Raw genomic sequence first — 26,288 nt, 5'->3', positions numbered from 1 at the left:
AATTGTCGATCTTCCGAAATATTGCATTCTGACGGCGCTTTTTTCCAGCATAATCCTGACTCCGGTGCGCGATTCTCCAATAATCATGAAACATGCAAAATAGATGAAATAACATAAGTATCACCTCCAAATATGAAATATATCAATGAATAACAGTAAATTATGATATAAAATGGTGATGCAAAATGGACGTATCACTACACTCCGTCACCAACAACCTTCACGTGCTCCTTGACTCTTACTGGTTCGATAAACCTTGGTTTCTTACTGAGGGAAACTTGATGTTGTACGCATCACACCTTCCACTTGGGGTTCCCAACGGGCATGTGCTTTACGCGTCAACACCATTTTATTGAAATATTCAACGTTCAAAGTACGATCGAAATAAAGATTACAATCAGGGGTCAGCCATGGTTGCAACATGAATCAACTAACGGAAAAAACGACACGAAACAAGGCTAGCCATACTCTATCCTATTAGTGTGTCGCCATCCAGTAGCCCGGAAAAAGAAGTCCTGAGTGACCTCTAACAGCCGATTGCACCCAGTAACCAAATCCATGCGCTGGTCCTCCGAAAGAAGGAAAGCCTAAAGTTGAATCCAGTGCACAGCTCGAAGAATAACCTGCAAAAAATTAGTACCCTTTTGATTATTAAACACAATATCATTTCTAGTTCGCCAAATTGTCCAGCATATAGCAGAATTCCCAATCCTAATTTTTTTCCTATCCTTCGTTGGAACTCTATTTAACCAGTTCCCAAACATATTATTAATATTCAACGGAGGAGGTATGTTATATGCAAAATAAATCATTCTCCAAACTATTTTAACAAAAGGACATGCAAGGAACAAATGATGAACTGTTTCATTAACTTCACAAAAACAACACTTTTGAGATCCAGCCCACCTACGTTTTGCCAAATTATCCTTTGTAAGAAGAACCTTGTTATTGAGAAACCACATGAATATTTTAATTTTCAGGGGGAATTTTAGTTTCCATAAATACTTACGCAATAATCTTGTATGACCATTCATATAGTCAAGATACATAGATTTACCTGTAAACAACCCGGAATCTGTAAGCCTCCATACAAATTTATCAGTTTCCGAATTAATGTTAATAGCCATGAGCCTCTGGCACAAATGTAACCACTCAATATATTTTGGTTCATTTAGACTCCGAAAGGTAATTTTTAACGGTGTTTGAGCAAACACAGTGGACACCAAAACATTCTTGTGTTGAACTATATTGTAAAGAGAAGGGTATTGTTGCGATAGAGGAACATTCCCTAGCCAAACATCCTTCCAGAAACGAACAGAAGTACCATCCCCAACTTCCCGTTGTTTCCTGCCCCGTCTTCCCGCCTATATCTAGCCATTTTAATTTGCCGCTCGTATTTCGTGGTCTATCAAGAAGGAGATCAAGGAGGAGGAGCTGGAGCTGCCGCTTTTTGTGGTCCAGCGCCAGCAGCCGTTGCATCTGTCATCCGCGAGCGCGCTGTCGTTGCCACAACGCGGCCACCTTCACCTCGTCACGCCGAATGAGGGGAAGCGCGAGCCGGAGTGGGTGCCGCCGTTGGAAGTAGCGGTCACCCAAATCGCTCTCCGGTCGAACGATGACCCGCAGGAGTTCCCCGGCTAGCGCATGGCCGTGCACGCCTCCTTTTAGGAGGTGCAGCCGGTCTCGCTGGAATTCGTCCTGGCCTAGTCCAAGGCGGGAGGAGGTGGCAGAGGAGGAGTGACAGCGGGAGCGAAAGCGTGCACGGCTGCTTGGCCTCATCGTCGATCGTGGCGACGACGATGACTACATCGAGGTGGTGCGCCCACGCCAGCAGGGAGACTCCGGCTAAGGAAGTAGCCGAGGTGGCGACCCAGGCCAGGGTATAGCCACTGCGGCAGCGGCCAAGGAAGCAGGAGTGGCGTCGGCGGCCAACTCAAGAACGACGACGACAACATCAGCGATGACTTGATGTAGCCCCGTCCAAGGACGACAGTACACCAAAACCAACAAGTCCCCCAAGTGGACCCATGTCTCGAGCCCGAGTGAAAGCTCTATATGATAAGGTTAACTCAATCCTCTCAACACTCGACCTCGACACTACTTTGGATGGAATGCTACCTCATGCCGATGTTCTATGTGTCATCAGTTACAAGCCTCGAGAGGAGTACGTCAAGGTTGGCCCAGCACCGGACAAGGAAGGAGAGGGAGGACCACTTGGGCCGGGATCGCAGCTCAGACCGGCATCGCCGCCCCTACAAAGCCGACATCCGTGGGCACACCCCAAGCATCGTTGGCCGAGCCACCCCGTGATCGCGGCCCGGACACCAAGATCAAGCGGCCCAACCCGCAAGATCGCCGCCTAAAGCCCTGACTCCCTGAACAGCAAGTGGCCGGCACTGCCGCCCCAAGCACACCGGCACTGCCGGCCCCACCCGAGTTGACTTCATCTGGACCATCCATTTAAATCTTGTGGCTGTGTTTATTTCGCAAAATGACTAAGTTACCCCTTGCTAGATCTGGACTATATATAGGGCTCCTCCAGCCACGAATTAGGGTTAGACATAGACTTGGATTATCTTTGGAGCTTTGCTCACAAACCTCTAGGATGATCTCCTATGTTTCCTCAAGGCTACCTCTTATGTGATTCGGATAATGTTTGTGTGAGATTTTAGTGCATCCCACTCTCTCTCCCACAACTTTCTTCATCTCCTTTACCGATCTCTCACACCGGGATTCTACCTCGCGGTCTCTCCCCGTGTGATTCTATCGGCGTAGCTTATCGAGCCACGAGAGTGAGATTCGTTGTATCGGGTTGTGTGCGTGTGTTGTTGTTCTTGTGTTCCTCTTGTTCTTCACCTCCCCCTTCTTTCCCCTTTGGATTTTGGGTCAATTTGTGAGATTTGGGCATCCCTAAGGCCTAAGGCCTCATCATGACTTCTACCACCGCCTCGGCTGCTAGAGCTGCCTTTAAGAAAAATGTTTTTTTCATTCATATTCACCTAAGTTCGTCTATTTGTTCACATTTAATTATTATTTTAAAAATTCAAATTTAATTTGAGGGGTCAGATGGAAACCATAGGCTCCATACAAATCTGCTCTCCACCCCCCTACGGCTTGCAAAGTGACTTTGCCAGACGCCGTATGGAGAGGCCGAGTTGAGATGCTCTAAAGGACAGAACAATCCCACGGTAGAATATTCATCCACGAAAAACTTCTCTTAGGTTTGGCATGATTCAACAGGCAGGAAGACCATCATGGCATTTCAAACACTATTCTCCTATTGGGACACATCAACACTACTCTCCGGTGTACACAGGCTTCCTCTTCTCAGCGAACGCAGCTAGGCCCTCGAGGCGATCTCGCGTGTGCAGCAGCTGCTCGTAGCATTCCCCTTCGATAGCCAGCGCGGAGCCCATGTCTGATACCCCCATCCCTTGATCGATGGCCTTCTTGGCCATTTTTATGCCCAGAGGGCCCTGCAGAAACAACTGAGTTCAGAACAGCTACAATGATGGATCTTGTACATTGCCATGTGTGCCATGTCATACAAAATTGCTCAACAGAACTCTAAAGTCTGAACTCATGAACAATTTTATGCTCATCCTTTCGGGCTTCATAAGTTCATATAATAACCCGATGCTATGCAAACACTGATATATTTTTTGAGTAGTATATATGTCAGAACTGGGAATTGTTCTTACTTTCTTTGTTATTTCACGAGCGACTTCGAGAGCTTTGTCGTAGGCCTCCCCAGCTGGAACGCAGTAGTTTGCTAGTCCTGCCGGCCCAGATATACATTTAAGTGCTCCTTGAAGAACCGATGATAGTGGGAGAAAAATGCGACAATGCTAGTGTTACCCATCATGACAGCTTGAGCAGCGTCGCATCTACGGCCTGTGAATATCAGTTCCTTCGCTCTGGACCTTCCGATAATCCTTGGAAGACGCTGCGTGCCACCGGCTCTGTATGTTAAAGCAAAGGGAGGTTATCTGCTGAAGAACATTTTTGTTCGGTAAATGGAGTTTTTGTTGACTCAATAAGTCTCGTAAAGGCGATAAACCAACAAAAGAGTTCATCCCCGGTCTCTGCATAGCATGAATGCCTGATGCACACAACCCATCAGCTGAAAAACATACTCTAGCTAGTTTTGGAGGAAGGTTTTTGTCTGGTGTGGTAGCAAGAAAGCAGATATACTTAGCACAATTAAAAGCACGCAACATGCAAATTTCATTACAATTACAGAGTCAACTTGCATTCCACAAGGAAATGAATTTGGTGCATCTACTGCCTTGTCACTAAAATAGCAAGCTGTCACTTGGATGTTATTATGGATTCTCCAGTTAGTTTGAATTATTCGAGTGTACATCCAAGTGTACAAAAGAAAGAAAGAAATCATGAATCCTCTTAGAGGTTGATTCCAAGTCAGAGAAATGCAGGACTCATCTTTCTGATGACGTCGAATATGATTAGATGAGACTTACTCTCATCAGCAGAGCACAAATCATTCCAAGGAGAAAATATGTCATTTTGTTTCAAGCCATCTAGACAATTTTTCAAACAATTTATTGACGAAAGTAGAGCACTGGGTTGGTTGCATACCCAGGAATAATAGCAAGGCCTGTCTCTGGCAGACCAAGTGTTGCATTTTCTCCTGCAAACCACAAGGACGGCATTCATTAAAATATTCAAAACACAGGAGAAAGCTTGTGTTCATAAGATGGAAATTTTCAGTGAACTGAAACTCTGAAACTAGAGCAGCACCACATATACGCATATCACATGACAGAGCAAGTTCTAGCCCGCCACCCAAAGCAGCTCCTTCAATGACAGCAATTGTTGGAATGGGGAGTGCCTGTTCAAACAAGCTGCACGATATAAGAACAATTTACACATATAGAACAACCAATGATAATTTTTAAGAGAAACAAATACTCATCATTTGAATATAAATCCATTTCAGAAAAAAATATTTGAATTTATTTACACAATAAAATGATTAATCATTACTTATGTCATCGATATACAATTATTGATATGGATGCAGAAGGGCATGCTCCAGGTACAAACCTCAAAGTATGAAAATGTAGACCTTAACGAATTAGCATATTCTTGAACTTGCGAAGAACTCATGAGCCTCCTTTCCTGAGAAAAATAAATGCTCTCAGATCTTGACGGTGTGCATTATGCGCAGGATCTCCATGGAGCAGTAGCACAAACTACAGAACACGAGTCTTCACATGGTTTCAACATTCACCTGAAATTGGCCCTACAGCAAATGGCCAAGGTTGATGTTTGAAATACTGGCAAGTAACAGTGTCCTAGTTTAATAGATAGGTAAAACAAATTGGTTGAGAAATCAATATCAGCTGTCCTGTACGAAGATGAAATTTCAGTAACAACAAGGACCATGCTCACAATGCTTTTATTTATGCATCTGATAACCCACAGCTGCTCATCTTTAAGCCACACTCTCGTTAGTGGTTTGACCCCACTCCTTTATGTCCTTTCTAGCAAGATCTTCTTTCTTGTCTCCAAAACTTAGATATTGCTTTCCATACAGTCGCAGCCATTAGTTTTTCTTTTTGGTAATCCACTTTACTAGAGCATCTTCGATTTCTTTGCAACAAATTATATATTTTTTTTTTTTAGTGAATTCCACTTTTCGCAACAAGAATTCACCAATCCTTTTCCCCAAAACTTTACGCAACTTCTGCTAAATCTTATCATCCAAAACTTTAGCACATGCACCTCAGCTGCTGTAGCACGTAGCATTCTCGGACATGAACACCCACAATAAACAGACAACCCCCTGTGACCCTGTCTGAAATGTCCGTCTAAAAGTCACTGCATCGCCAAGCAGAGCAAGAATAGACCTTGAGATCGGCGCCCGCGCAGAAAACTCCTGGCACGGAGCTCGCGACCAGGACGACCTTGGCCGTCGCGTCGGCCTCGATCTTCCCGATCGCCCCCCGCAGCCTCCTCATCAACTCCCAGTTGATGGCGTTCTTGACCTCTGGCCGCTCCAGCGTCAGCTCCACGATCCCTGCTCCCAACCACGATTTGGGACCACCGATATGAGGGATTTCATGTCAATTGTTTAGGAGAGGACGGCGAGGTAAAATGGGGGATCACGGACCGGAGTCGGGTGCCGAGAGCTTCTTCAGGCGCACGGGCTCCGGCTGGGCGAGGATTTGGAGCTCGCGCACGGCGAGGGAACGGTGAGCAGGAGCCGCTGAAGCGTGGCGGCCGGCGACGGCGGCGAGGAGGAGGCCCCGCGAGGTGCGCATTCTGGAAGGGGGGGCCGACGCGAGCTGAAAGGTGGAGTGGGATCTTGGACAGTGACGCTCGCAGTGGTGTCTTTGAGAGTGTGTGCCGTCAGTCAAGCCCTTTTGGGAAAGGAAAACATGACTCTGGAAAGGCTGGAGCAAGAAAAACATGGCATCCCGCATCCCCTGGCCGTGAGCGTCATTTCATTTTGCAATTTAATTTTGGTCACCACTTACTTCTCATGCGCGTACTTATTTGCTGAAAATGACACCAAGCGACGCACTTTGCAAGTTTATATCACATTTTTATCGTCACGTGCGAGCAAAAGTGGCGAGGAGATGATTTTCTGAGACACTTGAAAAAAAATATACTGAAGAAACACCACTACATTGGGTGTCAAAGGATAAAAAGAGAGGTTAGGAATCGTCCACCGAAAAAAAGCTCCAACACGGATTTCACTTTTCTCAATAAAACATTCAGGAAAATCATGTAAAACACAATCCAACATATATGCGGAAGATCCTAGTCGACAATCACCATTCTCCTCGTTCATGGTTGACCATGTGACAAGTTGTACTTGTACATGGCGAGACAACACGGGCTAGGTGACACAGTCATAGCGCACTTGGCTTGACAATTTTGTTAAATAAGAGCATCTTCACTCGCTCTCTCCAAAACCTCAAATAGTCCATTGGGGGCGTCGGCGCGAAAACTTCCGTCGGCACGGTCCAACTCTCCGTTTGGCGCCCCCAGGCCGAACCCAATCTACAGGGGGGCTAGCGGGGGGCGCCGGCGTGGCGAGAAAATGCCGCGGGCCAGCCCAGTCGGCGACCAGGCCAAAAAAACACAAATATTTTTCTTCTTCGCGTCGCGACCACTCTCGCCGTTGCAACCACCCCTTGCCATGACGGTCCATTGCCGCCGGTAGGAACCCACTCCACCGTTGCATACAATCCGCCGCAACCCTCACCACCTCACCGGCTCTTCCCACAGTCACCGTTCAACTGCTCCCAAAGGCGCTGTCAAGTTTGTTTATTTGTTTGCCATTGTAATTTTATGCAAAATGTATCACTTTTTCGTATTCGTTCCCGTGCTATTTTCGAGGGGTCGACCAAGGCGACCTAATGCGTCGTGATGAGTAGTGTTTTGTGTAGTTTGACTGCAGCATGTGTCCCACCGTACTATGTTTAAGTTTGAATATTATGTGTAGTTAAAAAAATTAAAATATGCAATGATCAAATACCGAAGCTTGCACGTGTTAGGTGCCCTATTTTGCATCACCTGCTATAACAGAGATGCCATGTTTAACATCATCTGCAATGACGGATTTTTTTGGTGGTGCCTGCTTTGTTGTCGCTTTCTATCACTTTGTTGATAAATATTCCCTCTGTTTCAAATAGTTAACTCAGTTTTCAGTCCGTTGCTATATATCGCTTCGCTCTAATAAAAACCTAGTTGTTTTTTTTCCAAGAAATAGAAAAGGCTCAATTAAAAAATTTAGATGCAGACAATTTTTCAGTTTCCTTTCAAAGAAATCAATGATTTCGGTGGCATTCATTCAGAGGGAAGCATATACCTTTGGGAAAAAAAATAGTTGCTTGGATTGCAAGGTGCTCGCAATCAGGAACCTTGAACTTTCCACAGCCCAGAACTAGTGGTAGTAGTAGTATGTAAGTTTAGATGGATCAGAACCATTCATAAGATATTAAATATTTCGATTATGTCGATGACTGATGGTGATAGTAAAAAGTCGACGTTAACATTGTTAGTACATGGGTTGAAAAATTCTTCCCTCTCTAGGAGGGAATCGGTGTGTCTCACACGCACTTGTCAAAATACAGGGACCCGGTCACCCTCGAGTGGCAAAATGACACGATGCGATGAGGAGGTGAAGTGGTGAACAAAACATTGTGGTCAAAACACTCAAGCTTTCGCTTGTTCAATTATAGTCATGCTTCCATGATTTTCTTCCTGTACATGCATCGGAACAGAAAAAAATCGAATAGATATTTTTTTCTCGAACCGACGCCCGCGACTAACCAAAGAATTTCTTGTCCAAAAATTTACTGCGCGATGATTTCGTTCATCATGACGGGCTGGCGACGGCGCAGTTACCATACGCCATGCTCCGGCCGACATCGGCCGGCGCGGCGGGGTCGACGCCGAGTTCCCTGGCGCGCTTGACGTACTCCTTCTTGACGTTGCCCCTCTGCAGCTGCAGCAGGCGTATGACACTGCGGCGGGCGTCGTACCGGAAGGGGCTCCCCGTCGCCGTGAAGCCGTCGATGAGGTGGAGGTAGGCCTCCAGGTCGTGGCGGCTGGCCGGGCCGACGTCGGGGCGTAGGCACGGCGAGTTCTTGCTGTCGATGCACAGCTCCGCGCCCGCGTGCTGGTAATGCTCCCTGCTGAGCGGCAGCCGCGGCGCCACCCCGGGCACCTTGGTGACCATGTCGCCGGCGTTGACGATGCGCAGGACGTTGACCTTGCCACTGGCCTTGAGCTTCTCGACGAACGCGGCGTTGCCCACCTTGGGCCCGCCGAAGGAGACGACGGCGACCTGCGGGGCGTCGGGGATGGTGGTGGCGATCTCGTCGGCCACGAGCAGCGCCAGCGCGCCGCCGAGGCTGTGGCCGACGACCGTTATGCTGAGCTCCTCGCCCTTGTACTTCTCCATGAGGCGCCGCACCTCGTCCATGACGTCCTCCGACAGGCTCCTCACCTTCTCCCCGGCCGTCTTGTAGAGGCTCCGGAACCCGCGCGCCACCTTGGGCTGCTCCGCTCCGGCGGCGTGGGTGGTGGCGGTGGTCTCTCCGTCGTCGAGGGGCACGAGCGTGGCGCGCAGGTTCTCGGCCCACTCGGGGCAGGTGATGGTGCCGCGCAGGACGATGGCGATGTCCCGGCGGCCCATGCGCTGGACCTCCCGCTCGGACTCGCACACGGCGACGTAGCCGATCCAGTTGGACTGCTGCGTGAGCCACTCGGGCGTGTTGGGGCGCCTGGCCCAGGTGGGCATGGAGAGCGCGGAGGTGGCGAAGAGGCTGCGGGTGGGGCGGTAGGAGCGGTCCGGGAGCATGAGGCCCCGGTGCCTGGCCGAGGCGGTGGGCAGCGACTGGAAGGCCTGGTACGCCGCCTGCACGAAGTCGCCGTAGCGGAGCAGCTCGCGGCGGAGGTCGGAGTCGAGCGGGTCGAGGAGCCCCGCCCAGCCGCCCTCGCCGTGGAGGGCGCGCCAGCGCGGGCCGATGGTGCTCCGCGGGGACGCGCGCGGGGAGTCGGCCGACAGCAGCTGCTGCATGTGCATGAGGCTGCGCGGGGACATGTGCTCGTCGGCGGCGGTGCGCGCCCGCATCCCGGGCATGGGCACGAAGAAGGACAGGTTGAGCGCGTTGAGCAGGCCGTGCCGGACGTTGAGCGGCTCCTGGTCGCGGCTCCCGGCCTGCGGCTCCTTGGTCGCCGCCGCGTGGGTGTGGCTGCCTGTCGGCCTCGGCACCGTCGGCGGCTTCCCGAGGACCCGGTCAAGATTGGCGATGTGAGTCCTCACGCTATCCGTGGGGGAGGCGGAGGACCCGCTGGGTTGGCCCGCCGCGCGGAGGGCCTGCGAGTTGGGGTTGAGCGGCGACTGCTCGCGGCGAGGCGCCGTGGTGCGCGCCGGAGAGGCGTGGCGCTGCGCGACGTGCACCGCCGCTGTGGCGGTCCCCGTCACGGCCGCGGCGATTGACATCGGCGTGCTCGGTCTGTAGGTTGGTAAGGTAGCAAATCACAGAAGCGAAGAGATTTACCAGCTGCTCGCACGTAAGCGTGTGATCGGAGCTCGTCTGCAGATCGTATGAAGGTGATGACGGACACACCAGTGGCTGGGTGTGGCGGGGGCTATATATCGGGACGGGAAGAAGAGTGGAGCGACCGGAGGCGAAGGGTCAATTATGAAATTAATGAATCCAGTGGTTGGTTGCAAGTTGGCATGCGCTTTGTTTGACGTTGCGAATGCACGAGACACGGTCGCGGCTGCGCTGTGGTGGATTATGTATGCAGCCCCAGCAGTCCATCAGCGCGTGCGGTAAAGAGCTGAGCCGAGTGCCGGATTTTACGTGCGTGCGGAATTGTCTGTTTTTCTGGTTTTCTTTTACAACTGTCTCTTGTTTAGATCAACTGTCTATTTTTTTACAACTGTCTATTTTTCTAGTGATAGAAGGCTATAACGCCGAGAAGTGATGAACTGGTGCTCTGCGATTAGGTTTTTTGTGGTGAAACCAGCCCATTCAAATTTAAGTTTAGACTTGCATACATACTTGCATACATTCAAATTCTAGACTTACCATACATAATTGCAACTTGATCGTCGAGGTCCTCATGCACCAAAGCCCAGTACACTAGGGAGCCAACAAAGTTGTGCTTCATTGAGACCCTGAAGAAGAAAAACGACGGGACAGACGAAAGGAGACCACCACCAACACTAGGGTGTCTCAAAGGGATTGGCCACCAAGCGAGAAGGAGAAACCATCGAGATAGATCACTATCGTCGCGAGCCAACCCGCACACACAACTCAACTCGCTCCAAGAACCATAGCTTCCAAGACATCGCCTACAAGAAAGCGACAACACCAACTTGCTGCGATCACCTAATCCGAAATGGATTTAGGGTATTCACTTATAAGCTCGGTTGGACTCCTCAACGACACCTCGATGAAGTAAACGAAGAAAAAGCATGAATGGCTGCCAATACCTAGATCTTGTCGACCACAAGGCCATGCAATCGTAGGATCTAGACCACCATGGATGGAGAGCAGGGGAATCAGATGCCACGTATACCGAAGTAGCGACGACGACAGGTGCAAGGGCCCCAACCAAACAACTAACTCGACCACCCAATCGATGGAACCATTTTTTAGATAGTAGTCACGACGGACTTGGCTTTAAATTAATAAAGTCCCTCAAACAAAGGGTAGTAACATGCAGCAAGTCCACATAATAAGGTTATACAAACCCGCCTATAGGAAACACAAACAGGTTCTCAGACAAACACAAGGAACACTGATAACCCCCAAGTGCAGGGGATCGCCGTAGTACAGTTCGATAAGTATTTAAGTGTCAAACCCACGAGGAGCGGAAGGTAAACTATCTGTTCTCTAAAGCTCTATAACCCACTTATATGATCTTCTACGCAAAGCTAGGATCAATAGTCTCTATGTGTGAAGTGGTTTTTGTTATAAAACTACGAGTGCTAAAAATAAAATGAAATAAGTAAAACTAATGCAACAAAAGTAAAGTGCAATAAAGTAACATGAGATGAAGTGAATGATGCATGTAAAATGCATACACGAACTTTGTCCTTTATCATATTGAATTCTCAAATATTTGCAACATATATGATGATACTACTATGTTTAACATTGATTTATAGGGATTTACCAATAATTTCCTTTATTTGATTTATAACTCTGCAGAACAGGAAAATCCCGTTTTGCGTATTTTTCACTTCCAGAGACCTATACAGAATCAAATTGACCTGTGATTTTTGGAGCTTCATTTTTTCATCGCGAGAAGCACCCTAGGCCCTGGAAGCACACCTAAAAAGGCCTGGGGCTCGAAAGAGACCATGTGGCACGCTCAGCAAGGCATGGAGCGCCACCTATGCTCTTTAGGCTGTCAATCATCCAATTGTCCTGATTCTTTCGCCCACTAACGTATTTTGACTTAAAAATCACTATATATATGGTCCCGAAGAGTTCTCGGGAGGAGAGCACCGCACAAACATAGAAACATGAAAACGGAGGCTGCTGCTGAAAAGATTGGAGGGGGAAACTCCGTCGGGATCACCGCCGGAGGGACCTCCATCTTCTCCAACGTATTCATGATCACCATGATCAAGGGAGGTTAGTCCACCTCTGGACTACAGGTTTGTGGCAGTAACTTGATCTATTTCTCTCATGTTCTTCATAGTTCTTAGTGCCATATGAGCTGCCTAACATGATTATGGTCATATTTTTAATACCTATGTGGTGGATCCTTATTCTATGAAGTTGTGCTATGAGATCTGATCATATTATGTGTAAGATGTATTGATAGATACATACTCCCTCTATTCCATTCTATAGTGCCTATTGTTTTTTGGCACGAAAATTAGCGCAAGAGTATTTTTTACACAAGACCCCTTGCTGAACGATTTGAGATCAACATAAAATTTGGTAAATCCATATCTTTCTGACTTACCATAACAATTTTTGGGAGCTGAACGATTTGGGAGCTGAACGGGTAGGGGTAATTGAAAAAAGCTAAGCTACAACCTTATATTCTGAAACAAATGCCAAAAATCTATAGGCACTATATAAAGGAACGGAGGGAGTATTATCTACCCCATTCTTAAGTATTTGTTCTGATCCAACATCTATGCAAGAGCGTGTGTGAAGTGATGTGTGTATTAGATGGAGTAGCATGGTTTTAGTGATTGGATAGTGACAATATGTTCAAGATCTATTATGGTTTTACCTTTTCATTTGCTACCTCAGTAGGGATAAGGTGAATGCATGTGCTATGTTCGTCACGTCACAGTAGTGATGATCTTGTTTGTTCAAGGTAGTATATTTGATATTCAAACTTCATCTCAAAGTACTTATGGCTATGCTCTCTTAATTGTTAATACAAGATTGATGAAGTTTCTTTCTTGTGGAGCATAAGAGAGATGTGTTGCATCATCTCTATGTTAGGATGTGATGCACATATTAATTCTAATCTTACGCATACTATTATTTGCACCTTCATATCTCATTGATGAATTGTTATTTGTCCACCACAACTTAAAGAGAGAATAGTCAAGTGAACCCATGGACCACCGTACACTTTTTTATCATAAGAAACACCTTTATATTGCTTTTACCTTATTTTATATTTTTTGCAATATTTTAATATGAAAATACAAAATATTTACTTTTCTTATCTGCATACAAAACATCAAAAACAATCAACCTCTTTACGGTTTTTAATTAGTTATTTTATCCAGTCTAGTTTTATTTGATTTATTTCTACTTGTGTTTATTTACTTACGCGGAACCTTTTGCTTGACAACCACACGGTGGAGTTGGCGACACAAGGCTTTTATTTTACATGTAGGATTGCTAGAAGAAGGGAGAAGAGAATACTCTCTGTCCAATTTCCCAAGAGTTTGATATAAACCCTCGAGTCACCCTTGTGGGGAAGATACTCTGCAGATACAACACTCTGCACATGGAGTCCCAACGTATCAACGCATTTTTGTGTTGCTAGTAGCCGTCATCAGGAGCATTTTCTGGCGCTGTTGACGGGGAGTAATAAAGACACTCCATCAAGCTCCATCAAGCGCCATCAAAAGTATTTTCTGGCGCGGCTTGCCGGGGAACTGAAAGGAGTGCATTACAGTGTTTGCCAACATCCACATCTAGTGATATTTTTCGGCGCCGTAGGAATCTTCTTACAACAGTGCCTCATCAAAGCTTGGGGAGGTAACATCGATGTAAGCTCTCTTATCTCTTCAACATTTTGCATAGTATTTTATTTTTCTTGTTTTTAGTCTTTGTTTGCTTGTTTTTTATCTTTTTCTTAGTAGTTCTTTTTATTAAAAATTGAAAAACACATAAAAATTAGTTTCATTTTAAAGCAGTTATGATTAGGCAACACAAAAGAGTGAGAATGGAAACACAAGGGTGGAGCCATGTTATCCACGGTAAGAAATTGAAGAACAACATAAATCCATGATAATGATTTCAATCTGTAATGCTAGATTTTCTAATGGGAATACCACAACCGCTGAGTTGCATGTTAATTTTTTTGATGAACTCTATGATAAAATTAAACCTCCTACTGTGGATCCTGGGGTGTTAAGGATCTATTCTGACACAACCTTATAGGATTAGCTAATACATGGTATGAAAATGTACCTGAAAAAGAGCAAAGACTATGGTTTAATCTGAGAGCTTCATTTCTAGAAAGATTTGGAAAATGCACTATTGATCATCAAAAACTTATGCTTGATTTTAAACAACTGGAGAGGGAAAGCATTAGTCAAGCTTGGAAGAGATTAAAAAGTACACATGCAATTTAGAACATAGGCTAATGGATTATATGCTTTTGAATAGTTTCTAGTATAGCTTAAATTAGCAGAGCAAGCAACTTCTAGATAAATAATCCGACATACGCTTCCTCTTTAATAAAACTTATGATGATTTTACTATATTGAATGGAATTTTAGTAGAAGATAATATATACAAGAGCATAAAAGAAGCTGGAATTAGAGATATGTATGTCAAGGAAAACTTTGAGGAAGAAATAGAGGAAGAGGAAAATATAACTTTGAATGCTAAGTATGAAAAAAGAAAGTCTTATTCCTACCAACGATAAACATATTGAAGAAGTTAAAATGGTTAGTGAAGCTAGTGAACCACTCTTAGATCTTGATAAATGTAGATTGAATGAATTGATTTCTATACCTGATAAATTTGCTAAAGATCCCACTATTAATGTTAATCAGGCTAGTTTTGGTTCCTATATTGCTAATGATGTCATTAAAGAAAATATTCAGAGGTATAATAATGAGGCCATGATACCTCCTAAGTTTGGGGATGTTTGGATCCCCAATATTTTAATATCTATTGACAAAGAAACACATCATGTCATTTTAGATTTACGACCTAGTGTTTCTATCATATCAAAAGAGCTATATGAATTACTCAATCTAAAAAATATGGATAAATGCTCTATTATTACTTGCTGATGGTTACCAAAAAGGCTTTAGGCAAAGTAAATGATGTAGTGGTTGAATTGCATATGACATGTGTACTTGTTGATGTCATTGTTATGGACATGGGGAGAAATACCTCTAGTCCTATAATCCTTGGAAGACCTTTTCTGAGAACAACAAGAGCTATCATTGATTCTAAAGTAGGGAATGTCAGGTTTCAATTCCCACACAAGAAGTGTATGGATCATTTTCCAAGGAAGAAGGAGGTAGCATTCATGCTACCACATAATTTTCATGACACTTGAATCAAGTAAGTAAGCCTAGCTATATGGCTATAAAGAAAACGCTTTACGGGAGGCAACCCGAGATGTTTTTGTTTGTGGTTTTTATTTTGCATGCTTACTATAACATGTTAATTTTATTTTAGTTTACTCTCTAGTTTTAAAATAAAGTATCAAGTTTTTACCCATTTGGATGTTTAAAAGTTGCAAACATAATATGGAGTTGCTGATTTTTGCGCCGCATTTTTTACTGCACGAGTTTTGTCTATTTTTTGATAACTCATAAAATCTTGATAAAATCATAGTAGAAGTAACTTTTCATCCGCTATATGCATGTAAATTGGCTTAATTTTCTAAGGTGTCTAAGTTGTGCCAAAAATTCAGTTTTGCTGCAGCAAAAATTATGGACAGATTCTGCCTTACTTTGTTAGATCCATTGTTTTGAGTATCAAAATGATTTTTTACTTGGAACTTTTTATATAGTAGAATTATTATAACATTATGTGATCTCTGGTTCATTAATATAGAATTTTATTCTTGATTAAAATAGCAGCAAGTATGATTTCTTTGTACCTCTAACATCACCCCAAAGAAAAGAATGGGCATAAAAGTTTGTGTTAAAGTTTTTTCACAGGGAATGGAGGAATATCACATTAAGATGATTCAAGTATGAAGAATATCATAATATTGGGGATTTGTATGACACCCACTGGACTCATTCAAAAACTCCTGGTTTGAGCACCTATAAATTCTGTTTTTTGAGCAACATAGAATTTTCGCAAAAATTTGAAGCATCCTTGTTTTATTCGTGTCTAGTTTTGTTTTGTTTTATGAGAGGACCATCATATTGAGTGTTTAAAATGCATATGCATGAGCTACTTGACCAAACCATTTATCTCTGAATGTTCAAAGTAAAATAAGTTGCATGCTTATAAAAGAAAAGGAGGAATGCCTAAAAAGCTGAAATTTATTTCTTGTAATGTATTTCTAGTTTCACATGCTCTATTGAGTGATGATTTGTTATGTGACTTATTTAGTGCTACTTCTTGCTAATATACATAGATGTTTAATTTTAAGTATCATTTTTTGATGATAAATGAATATTCTATGGATACTATTGCATACTTTTAGATATCTTGCTAGCTAAAAGATTTTGTATTCTTACACAAGCATAGACTTGTTTTCAAGCTCAACTCAAATCAAATGTATATCATGCCTACATATATAGCGCTTGCTATTCCAAGTATAATGTGTATTTTTTCTCCAATATTTTCAAAATTTTATTTTTGTGTAATTTAAAGCTCATAAGAAAGAAAGTTTTGGTAGGAAATACCACTATGCATGTTGTTGGTTTGACTTATTATGAGTAATGAGCTAGACCGTAACCATGTTTACTGGAGAAGTCTTTCAACATTGCACTTTTGGCGTATTGCACCCTGCGTTGATAATCATTTATTTTGTTTTGTTGATGGCTATCTCTTGTGGAATGAATGGCGGTTATTTTAAGATAGTATGCATGCATTGTTAGAGAAGAGAAATGGGTCGCTAACAGAAGCCATGCCTAATCATGGTAGAAGTTTCAGCAACGAGCATCCTCAATAGAAAGAGTGAAGAAAGAGTTGTGAAAAAAGAGTTGTGAAAAAAGAGTTGTGAAAAAAAAGTGAGAAAATAAAAGAAAGAAAAAAGTATGAGAAAAAAGTGAGAGAGAGAGAGTTAGAGAGGATGCTCAACGTCTATTGTTCATGTTGTCCCGGTATGGATGGCCTATAGTTGAGATACTGATGACGTTGGAACTCCAAGTGCAGAGTGTTGTGTCAGCAATGTATTTTCCCCACAAGGGTGACTCGAGGGTTTATATCAAACTCTTAGGAAACTGGATGAAAGAGTATTCTCTTCTCTCTTCTTCTAGCAATCCTGCAAGTAAAGTAAATGTCTAGTGTCCCCAACTCCACCGTGCGGTTGTCAAGCACAACGTTTCTTGCAAGTAAATAAAAAAAGTAAAAATAAACAGGTAAAAACTAAACTAGATAAAAATAACTAAGTAAAAACTGTAAAGAGGTAAACTTTTTTGGTGTTTTGGATGCAAATAAGAAAAGTAAATAATTTTTTATTTTCGAATTAAAATAGTGCAGCAAATAGAAAACAAGGTAAAATCAATATAAAGATATTTCTTATGATAAAAAGTGGATCTGGGTTCATGGGTTCACTTGAATATTCTCTCTTAAAGTTGTGGTCGACAAAAAACAATTTATCAATGAGATATGATGGTGCAGATAATATTATATGTAAGATCAGAATTAATATGGGCATCACGTACTAACATACATATGATGCAGCACATCTCTCTTATACTCCACAAGAAAGAAACTTCATCAATCTTTATTAATAATTAACAGAGCATAGCAATAAGTACTTTAACTTGAAGTTTGAATATCAAATATGCTACCTTGAACAAACAAGATCGCCACTACTTTCACATGGTGGACATAGCACATTAATTCACTTTATCCCTAGTGAGGTAGCAAAAGAAAGGCAAAGCCATAATAGATCTTGAACATATTGTCACTATCCAATCACTAAAATCATGCTACTCCATCTAATACACACACCACCCACACACGCTCTTGCACATATGTTTGATCAGAACAAATACTTAAGAACATGGTACATAATATGCATCTATCAATACATCTCACCATATAATAAGATCAAATCTCATGAAACAATATCATAGAATAAGGATCCACCACATAGGTATTACAAATATGACCATAATCATGATGAGCAACTCATATGAGACTAAGAACTATTAAGAAAATGAGATAAATATATCAAGATACTACCACAAACCCGTAGTCCAGAGGTGGACTACTCTCTCTTGGTCATGGTGATGATGATGATGACGTTGGAGAAGGTGGAGATCCCTCCGGTGGTGATCCAGGCGAAGTTTCCCCCTCCAATCTTCTCTGCAGCAGCCTCGATTTCATGTTTCTGTGTTTGTGTGGCGCTCTCCTCCCGAAAATTCTTCGGGTCATATATATAGTAGTTTTTAGGGAAAAATACGTCGGTTCGTGAAAGAATCAGGTCAATCGAACGATTGACAGTTGAAAGAGGGGGGGGGGGTGGCACGCCCTAAGGGTTTGGGCGCGCCACCTGGCCTCTTTCGGCCCTCAGGCCTCTCCAGTTGAGCTTCCAGGGCCCAGGTTGCTTCTCCTGATGAAAAAGTGATGCTCCAAAAATCACAGGTCAATTTGACTCCGTATAGATCTCTGAAAGTAAAAATACACAAAATAGGGTTTTCCTGTTATGCAGCGTTATAACCCAAATAAAGGGAATCATTGGTAAATCCTCATAAATTAATGTAAAACATGGTATTATCATCATATATGTTACAAATATGTATGAATTCAATATGATAAAGGACAAAGTTCATGTATGCATTTTGCATGCATCAACATCCCCAAGCTTAACCTATGCTCGTCCCGAGCATGAGGGTGATAAAACTAACATGCACTTTGGAGTTTATAATATATAGCTTCTAACTAATCATACAAAGTATCACAAGGTTCAATCAATAAAGAATGATAATAAGTGATATGAAGTAATCAAGTGATAACTCTTACATTCTACAAAGCATGCATAATAATAAATAGCATTGTAAGAATCATGAATGATAAGTCTTATGAATCATAAAGCATGCTTAGAAGAATCCTATGAAATTGTTGGAAGACTCTTTGTCCTCTCTTTTCAGGAATATTTATTTTGACTCTTGAACACGAGAAAGTAAGCAGGAAATGTATATGTGATGACGTTGGGACTCCAAGTGCAGAGTGTTGTGTCACCAAATTAATTTCTCCACAATAGTGACTCAAGAATTTATATCGAACTCTCGGGGAACTAGACGAAAGAGTATTCTCCTCTCTCTCTTCTTTTAGGAATCCTACAGGTAAAATAAATGCCTTGTGTCCCCAACTCCACCTTGTGTTTGTCAACCACAAGGTTTCATGTAAATAAATAACACAAGTAAAAATAAACAAGTAAAAACTAAACTAGATAAAATAAATAAGAAAAAATTGTAAAGAGGTAGATTGTTTTTTGTTGCAAATAATAAAAGTAAATATTTTTGGATTTTCAGATTAAAATAGTGCAAAAAATTGAAAATAAGGTAAAATCAATATAAAGTCGTTTATTATGATAAAAGGTGGACCGGGGTTCATGGGTTCACCTGACTATTCTCTCTTAAAGTTGCGGTGGATAAAAAACAATTCATTAATGAGATATTAATGTACAAATAATATTATATGTAAGACCATAATTAATATGGGCATCACTTCCTAACATGGAGATGATGCACCACCCTCTCTTATACTCCACAAAAAAGAGACTTCATCAATCTTGTATTAAGAATTAACAGAGCATATCAATGCGTACTTTGACATAAAGTTTGAATATAAAATATGCTATCTTCAACAAACAAGATCACCACTACTGTCACATGATGAACATATCACATGAATTCACTTTATCCCTAGTGAGGTAGGAAAAAAAAAGGCATAGCCATAATAGATCTTGAACATATTATCACTATCTAATTACTAAAACCATGCTACTCCTCTAATACACACATCACCCCACACACGCTCTTGCACTTTTTTTATCAGAACAAATACTTAAGAACATGGTACATACGAAGCATCTATCAATACATCTCACCATATAATAAGATCAGATCTCATAAAATAATATCATAGAATAAGGATCCACCACATAGGTATTACAAATATGACCATAATCATGATGGGCAGCTCATATGACACTAAGAACTATGAAGAACATGAGGTAAATATATCAAGCTACTACCACAAACCCGTATTCCAGAGGTGTTCTACTCTCTCTTGGTCATGGTGATGATGATGAAGATGTTGGAGAAGGTGGAGATCCCTCCGGTGGTGATCCAGGTGGAGTTTCCCTCTCGAATCTTCTCTGCAGCAGCCTCCGTTTTCATGTTTATGTGTTTGTGCGGCTCTCTCCTCCAGAGAACTCTTCGGGGTCATATATATAGTCATTTTAGGGGAAAATTGAAGGAGATATGCCCTAGAGGCAATAATAAAGTGGTTATTATTTATATCTTTATGTTTATGATAAATGTTTATATATCATGCTATAATTGTATTAACCGAAACATTAGTACATGTGTGATATGTAGACAAACAAGAAGTCCCTAGTATGCCTCTTAAACTAGCTTGTTGATTAATGGATGATTAGTTTCATAATCATGAACATTGGATGTTATTAATAACAAGATTATATCATTGTATGAATGATGTAATGGACACACCCAATTAAGCGTAGCATAAGATCTCGTCATTAAGTTATTTGCTATAAGCTTTCGATACATAGTTACCTAGTCCTTATGACCATGAGATCATGTAAATCACTTATACCGGAAAGGTACTTTGATTACACCAAACACCACTGCGTAAATGGGTGGCTATAAAGGTGGGATTAAGTATCCGGAAAGTATGAGTTGAGGCATATGGATCAACAGTGGGATTTGTCCATCCCGATGACGGATAGATATACTCTGGGCCCTCTCGGTGGAATGTCGTCTAATGTCTTGCAAGCATATGAATGAGTTCATAAGAGACCACATACCACGGTACGAGTAAAGAGTACTTGTCAGGAGACGAGGTTGAACAAGGTATAGAGTGATACCGAAGATCAAACCTCGGACAAGTAAAATATCGCGAGACAAAGGGAATTGGTATTATATGTAAATGGTTCATTCGATCACTAAAGTCATCATTGAATATGTGGGAGCCATTATGGATCTCCAGATCCCGCTATTGGTTATTGGTCGGAGTGAGTACTCAACCATGTCCGCATAGTTCACGAACCGTAGGGTGACACACTTAAAGTTGGATGTTGAAATGGTAGTACTTGAATATGGAATGGAGTTCAAATATTTGTTCGGAGTCCCGGATGAGATCCCGGACATCACGAGGAGTTCCGGAATGGTCCGGAGAATAAGATTCATATATAGGATGTCATTTTATGTGAATTAAAATGTAGCGGAAGGTTCTATGGAAGGTTCTAGAAAAGTCCGGAAGAAACCACCAAGGAAGGTGGAGTCCACATGGGACTCCACCTCCATGGCCGGCCAACCCTAGTGGGGGAGGAGTCCCAAGTGGACTCCCCCTTAGGGGGCCGGCCACCCCCCCACATGGGAGGTGGAAACCCCACCTTTGGTGGGAGTCCTAGTTGGGCAAGGTTTCCCCCTCTTATGGCAGGTTTTTGGTTCGGGTCTTATTCGAAGACTTGGACACCAACACTTGGGGATCCACCTATATAATGAGGGGCCAAGGGAGGGGGCCGGCCACCCCAAGACCACAAGCTGGCCGCCCCATTGAAGTGGCCGGCCACCCCCTCCCAAACCCTAGCCGCCCCCTCTCCTCCATATCTCCCGCGTAGCTTAGCGAAGCTCCGCCGGACTTCTTCACCGCCACCGACACCACGCCGTCGTGCTGTCGGATTCAAGAGGAGCTACTACTTCCGCTGCCCGCTGGAACGGGAGGTGGACATCGTCTTCATCAACAACCGAACGTGTGACCGAGTACGGAGGTGCTGCCCGTTCGTGGCGCCGGAACCGATCGTGATCAAGATCTTCTACGCGCTTTTGCAAGCGGCAAGTGATCGTCTACTGCAGCAACAAGAGCCTCATCTTGTAGGCTTTGGAATCTCTTCAAGGGTGAGACTCGATACCCCCTCGTTGCTACCGTCTTCTAGATTGCATCTTGGCTTGGATTGCGTGTTCGCCGTAGGAAAATTTTTGTTTTCTATGCAACGTTATCCTACAGTGGTATCAGAGCCGTGTCTATGCATAGATGGTTGCACGAGTAGAACACAATGGTTTGTGGGCGTTGATGCTCTTGTTATCTTTAGTTTGAGTACTTTGCATCTTTATGGCATAGTGGGATGAAGCGGCTCGGACTAACTTTACATGACCGCGTTCATGAGACTTGTTCCTCGTTCGACATGCAACTTGTATTGCATAAGAGGCTTTGCGGGTGTCTGTCTCTCCTACTATAGTAAAGATTCAATTTACTCTTCTATTGAAAACATTAGTATCAACGTTGTGGTTCATGTTCGTAGGTAGATTAGATCTCTCTCGAAAACCCTAAACCACGTAAAATATGCAAACCAAATTAGAGACGTCTAACTTGTTTTTGCAGGGTTTGGTGATGTGATATGGCCATAATGTGATGATGAATATGTATGAGATGATCATTATTGTATTGTGGCAACCGGCAGGAGCCTTATGGTTGTCTTTAAATTTCATGTTGAGTAGTATTTCAAAGTAGTTGTTATAGTTGCTACATGGAGGACAATCATGAAGACGGCGTCATTGACCCTGACGCTACGCCGACGATGATGGAGATCATGCCCGAAGATGATGGAGATCATGTCCGTGCTTTGGAGATGAAGATCAAAGGCGCAAAGACAAAAGGGCCATATCATATCACATATGAACTGCATGTGATGTTAATCCTTTTTATGCATCTTATTTTGCTTAGATCGCGACGGTAGCATTATAAGATGATCCCTCACTTAAATCTCAAGATAATAAAGTGTTCATCCTTAGTAGCACCGTTGCCAAGACTTGTCGTTTCGAAGCATCTCGTGATGATCGGGTGTGATAGAATCAACAAGTGCATACAACGGGTGCAAGACAGTTTTGCACATGCGGATACTAAGGTGGCCTTGACGAGCCTAGCATGTACAGACATGGTCTCGGAACACGTGATACCGAAAGGTAGAGCATGAATCATATGGTTGATATGATGAACACTTTGAGTGTTCGCCATTGAAGTCACACCTTTTCTCGTGATGATCGGGTTTAGGTGCGGTGGATTTGGTTCGTGTGATCACTAAGACAATGCGAGGGATATTGTTTTGAGTGGGAGTTCACTTAGTTTTTTAATTATGTTGAATTAAAATTTGAACTCAATTTGTCATAAACTTAGTCTAAACTATTGCAAATATATGTTGTAGAGATGGCGTCCCCAATCAATTTTAATCAGTTCCTAGAGAAAGAGAAACTTAAGAGCAACGGTAGCAACTTCACCGACTGGTTCCGTCATGTTAGGATCTTCCTCTCTGGCGGAAATCTGCAATTTGTGCTTGATGCACCGCTAGGTGACCCTCCTGCAGAAGATGAAACCGATGAAGTAAAAGCTGTTTACGCGACTCGGAAAACTCGGTACTCTCAAGTTCAGTGTGCCATCCTGTGCAGTCTGGAATCCGATCTTCAAAAACGTTTTGAGCACCATGATCCTCATGAGTTGATGAATGAGCTGAAAGCTATATTCAAGACTCATGCGGCCGTGGAATGCTATGAAGCATCGAAACATTTCTTCAGCTGTATGATGGAAGAAGGCAGCTCCGTTAGTGAGCACATGCTCGTCATGACCGGGCATGCGAAGAAACTCAGTGACTTGGGAATAGTGATTCCTAATAGACTGGGGATTAATCGTGTCCTTCAATCACTACCACCAAGTTACAAGAACTTTGTGATGAACTACAATATGCAGAACATGAACAAGGAGTTACCTGAACTCTTTGGCATGCTAAAAGTCTTGAGATTGAGATCAAGAAAGAGCACCAAGTGTTGTTGGTCAACAAGACCACCAGTTTCAAGAAACAGGGCAAGTCTAAGTTAAAATTCAAGAAGGGTGGCAAGAAAGCTGCCACGCCTCCTATGAAACCTAAGAACGGCCCTAAGCCTGATGCTGAGTGCTATTTGCAAGGAGAAGGGACACTGGAAGCGTAATTGCTCCAAGTATCCGGCTGATCTGGAGAGCGGCCTTGTCAAGAAGAAGAAAGAAGGTATATCTGATATACATGTTATAGATGTTTATCTCACTGGTTCTCGTTCTAGTACCTGGGTATTTGATACTGGTTCGGTTGCTCATATTTGTAACTCGAAACAGGAACTAAAGAATAAACGAAGACTACTGAAAGATGAAGTGACGATGCGCGTTGGAAATGGATCCAAAGTCGATGTGATCGCTGTCAGCACACTTCCTCTACATCTACCTTCGGGATTAGTTTTAAGCCTAAATAATTGTTATTTTGTACCCGCGTTGAGCATGAACATTATATCTGGATCTTGTTTAATGCAAGACGGTTATTCATTCAAGTCTGAGAATAATGGTTGTTCTATTTTTATGAATAATATCTTTTATGGTCGAGCACCACAAAAGAATGGCTTATTTCTGTTAGATCTCGATAGTAGTGATACGCATATACATAACATTGATGCTAAGCGAATTAAATTAAATGATAATTCTACTTATATGTGGCACTGTCGTCTTGGTCATATTGGAGTGAAACGCATGAAGAAACTCCATACTGATGGATTACTTGAATCACTTGACTTTGAGTCACTTGATAGATGCGAAGCATGTCTAATGGGAAAAATGACAAAGACTCCATTTTCTGGTATGATGGAGCGAGCTACTGACTTATTGGAAATCATACATACCGATGTATGTGGACCAATGAGTGTAGCATCGCGCGGTGGTTATCGTTATGTTCTAACCTTCACAGATGATCTGAGTAGATATGGGTATATCTATTTCATGAAACATAAATCCGAAACTTTCGAGAAGTTTAAGGAATTTCAAAGTGAAGTAGAAAATCAACGTAACAAGAAGATTAAATTTCTACGATCTGATCGTGGAGGTGAATATCTGAGTTATGAGTTTGGCATGCATTTAAGGAAATGCGGAATACTTTCACAATTGACACCACCGGGAACACCTCAACGAAACGGTGTGTCCGAACGTCGTAATCGAACTCTCTTAGATATGGTTCGTAGTATGATGTCTCTTACTGATTTGCCGTTATCATTTTGGAGTTATGCATTAGAGACAGCCGCATTCACTTTAAATAGAGCACCATCAAAATCCGTAGAAACGACACCGTATGAATTATGATTTAACAAGAAACCTAAGTCATCGTTCCTGAAAGTTTGGGGTTGCGAAGCCTATGTAAAGAAGTTACAACCGGACAAGCTAGAACCCAAAGCGGAGAAATGCGTCTTCATAGGATACCCTAAGGAAACTATAGGGTGCACTTTCTATCATAGATCCGAAGGCAAAATCTTTGTTGCTAAGAACGGAACCTTTCTTGAGAAAGAATTTCTCACTAAAGAAGTGACTGGAAGAAAAGTAGAACTCGATGAGATTGATGAATCTATACTCGTTGATCAGAGTAGCACAGTACCGGAAGTTGTACCTGTACCACCTACACCGGCAACAGAGGAAGCTAATGATAATGATCATGAAACTTCGAACGAGGAAACATACGAACCTCGCAGATCGACAAGGGAACGTGCCACTCCTGATTGGTATGATCCTTGTCTAAATGTCATGATTGTGGATAACAATGATGAGGACCCTGCGACGTATGAAGAAGCGATGATGAGCCCAGATTCCAACAAATGGCAAGAAGCCATGAAATCCGAAATGGGATCCATGTATGATAACAAAGTATGGACTTTGGTAGACTTACCTGATAGACGAAAGGCTGTCGAAAATAAATGGATCTTCAAGAGAAAAACAGATGCTGATGGTAATATTACTGTCTATAAAGCTCGACTTGTCGCAAAGGGTTTCCGACAAATTCAAGGAGTTGACTACGATGAGACTTTCTCACCTGTAGCGAAGCTAAAATCTGTGAGGATTTTGTTAGCAATAGCTGCATTTTTCGATTATGAGATTTGGCAGATGGATGTCAAAACAGCATTCCTTAATGGAGACATTGAGGAAGAGTTGTATATGGTACAACCCAAAGGTTTTGTCGATCCTAAAAATGCTGACAAAGTATGCAAACTTCAGCGTTCAATCTATGGACTGAAGCAAGCATCAAGAAGTTGGAACCGACGTTTTGATAAGGTGATCAAAGACTTCGGGTTTATACAGTGTCATGGAGAGGCCTGTATTTACAAGAAAGTGAGTGGGAGCTCTGTA

At 42.9% G+C, this 26,288-nt stretch overlaps 2 protein-coding genes across 2 annotated transcripts; both read right to left on the bottom strand.

Annotated features, from left to right (window-relative positions):
- Positions 1-3,170: 3,170 nt before the first annotated feature.
- LOC127306869 (probable enoyl-CoA hydratase 2, mitochondrial) lies at positions 3,171-6,398 on the bottom strand. Its single transcript, XM_051337570.2, has 8 exons — positions 6,137-6,398; positions 5,874-6,043; positions 5,068-5,142; positions 4,762-4,852; positions 4,600-4,651; positions 3,859-3,962; positions 3,702-3,778; positions 3,171-3,476 (listed from the first exon to the last, which is right to left on the bottom strand). The coding sequence occupies exons 1-8, from the start codon at positions 6,285-6,287 to the stop codon at positions 3,297-3,299; spliced, it is 900 nt and encodes a 299-aa protein (XP_051193530.1). The 5' UTR covers positions 6,288-6,398; the 3' UTR covers positions 3,171-3,296.
- Positions 6,399-8,175: 1,777 nt separating this feature from the next.
- Positions 8,176-10,247, bottom strand: LOC127306870 (phospholipase A1-Ibeta2, chloroplastic). The gene has a single exon (XM_051337571.2). The coding sequence runs from the start codon at positions 9,983-9,985 to the stop codon at positions 8,354-8,356; it is 1,632 nt and encodes a 543-aa protein (XP_051193531.1). The 5' UTR covers positions 9,986-10,247; the 3' UTR covers positions 8,176-8,353.
- Positions 10,248-26,288: the final 16,041 nt, after the last annotated feature.

The sequence above is a fragment of the Lolium perenne genome, chromosome 6 (assembly GCF_019359855.2).
Source record: "Lolium perenne isolate Kyuss_39 chromosome 6, Kyuss_2.0, whole genome shotgun sequence".
In the NCBI taxonomy this organism is placed as follows: domain Eukaryota; kingdom Viridiplantae; phylum Streptophyta; class Magnoliopsida; order Poales; family Poaceae; genus Lolium; species Lolium perenne.
The sequence above is the reverse complement of the archived record's forward strand: the minus strand, read 5'-3'. Positions and strand labels throughout refer to the sequence as shown.

What these genes read in the sequence shown, in the direction of transcription:
- LOC127306869 (XM_051337570.2), bottom strand. Translation starts at nt 6,287, where the DNA reads ATGCGCACCTCGCGGGGCCTCCTCCTCGCCGCCGTCGCCGGCCGCCAC. An exon ending in CTACATTTTCATACTTTGAG is followed by an intron (nt 4,853 to 5,067) that starts GTTTGTACCTGG and finishes TTGTTTGAACAG; the next exon opens with GCACTCCCCATTCCAACAAT. An exon ending in CTCGTGAAATAACAAAGAAA is followed by an intron (nt 3,477 to 3,701) that starts GTAAGAACAATT and finishes TTGTTTCTGCAG; the next exon opens with GGCCCTCTGGGCATAAAAAT.
- LOC127306870 (XM_051337571.2), bottom strand. Translation starts at nt 9,985, where the DNA reads ATGTCAATCGCCGCGGCCGTGACGGGGACCGCCACAGCGGCGGTGCAC.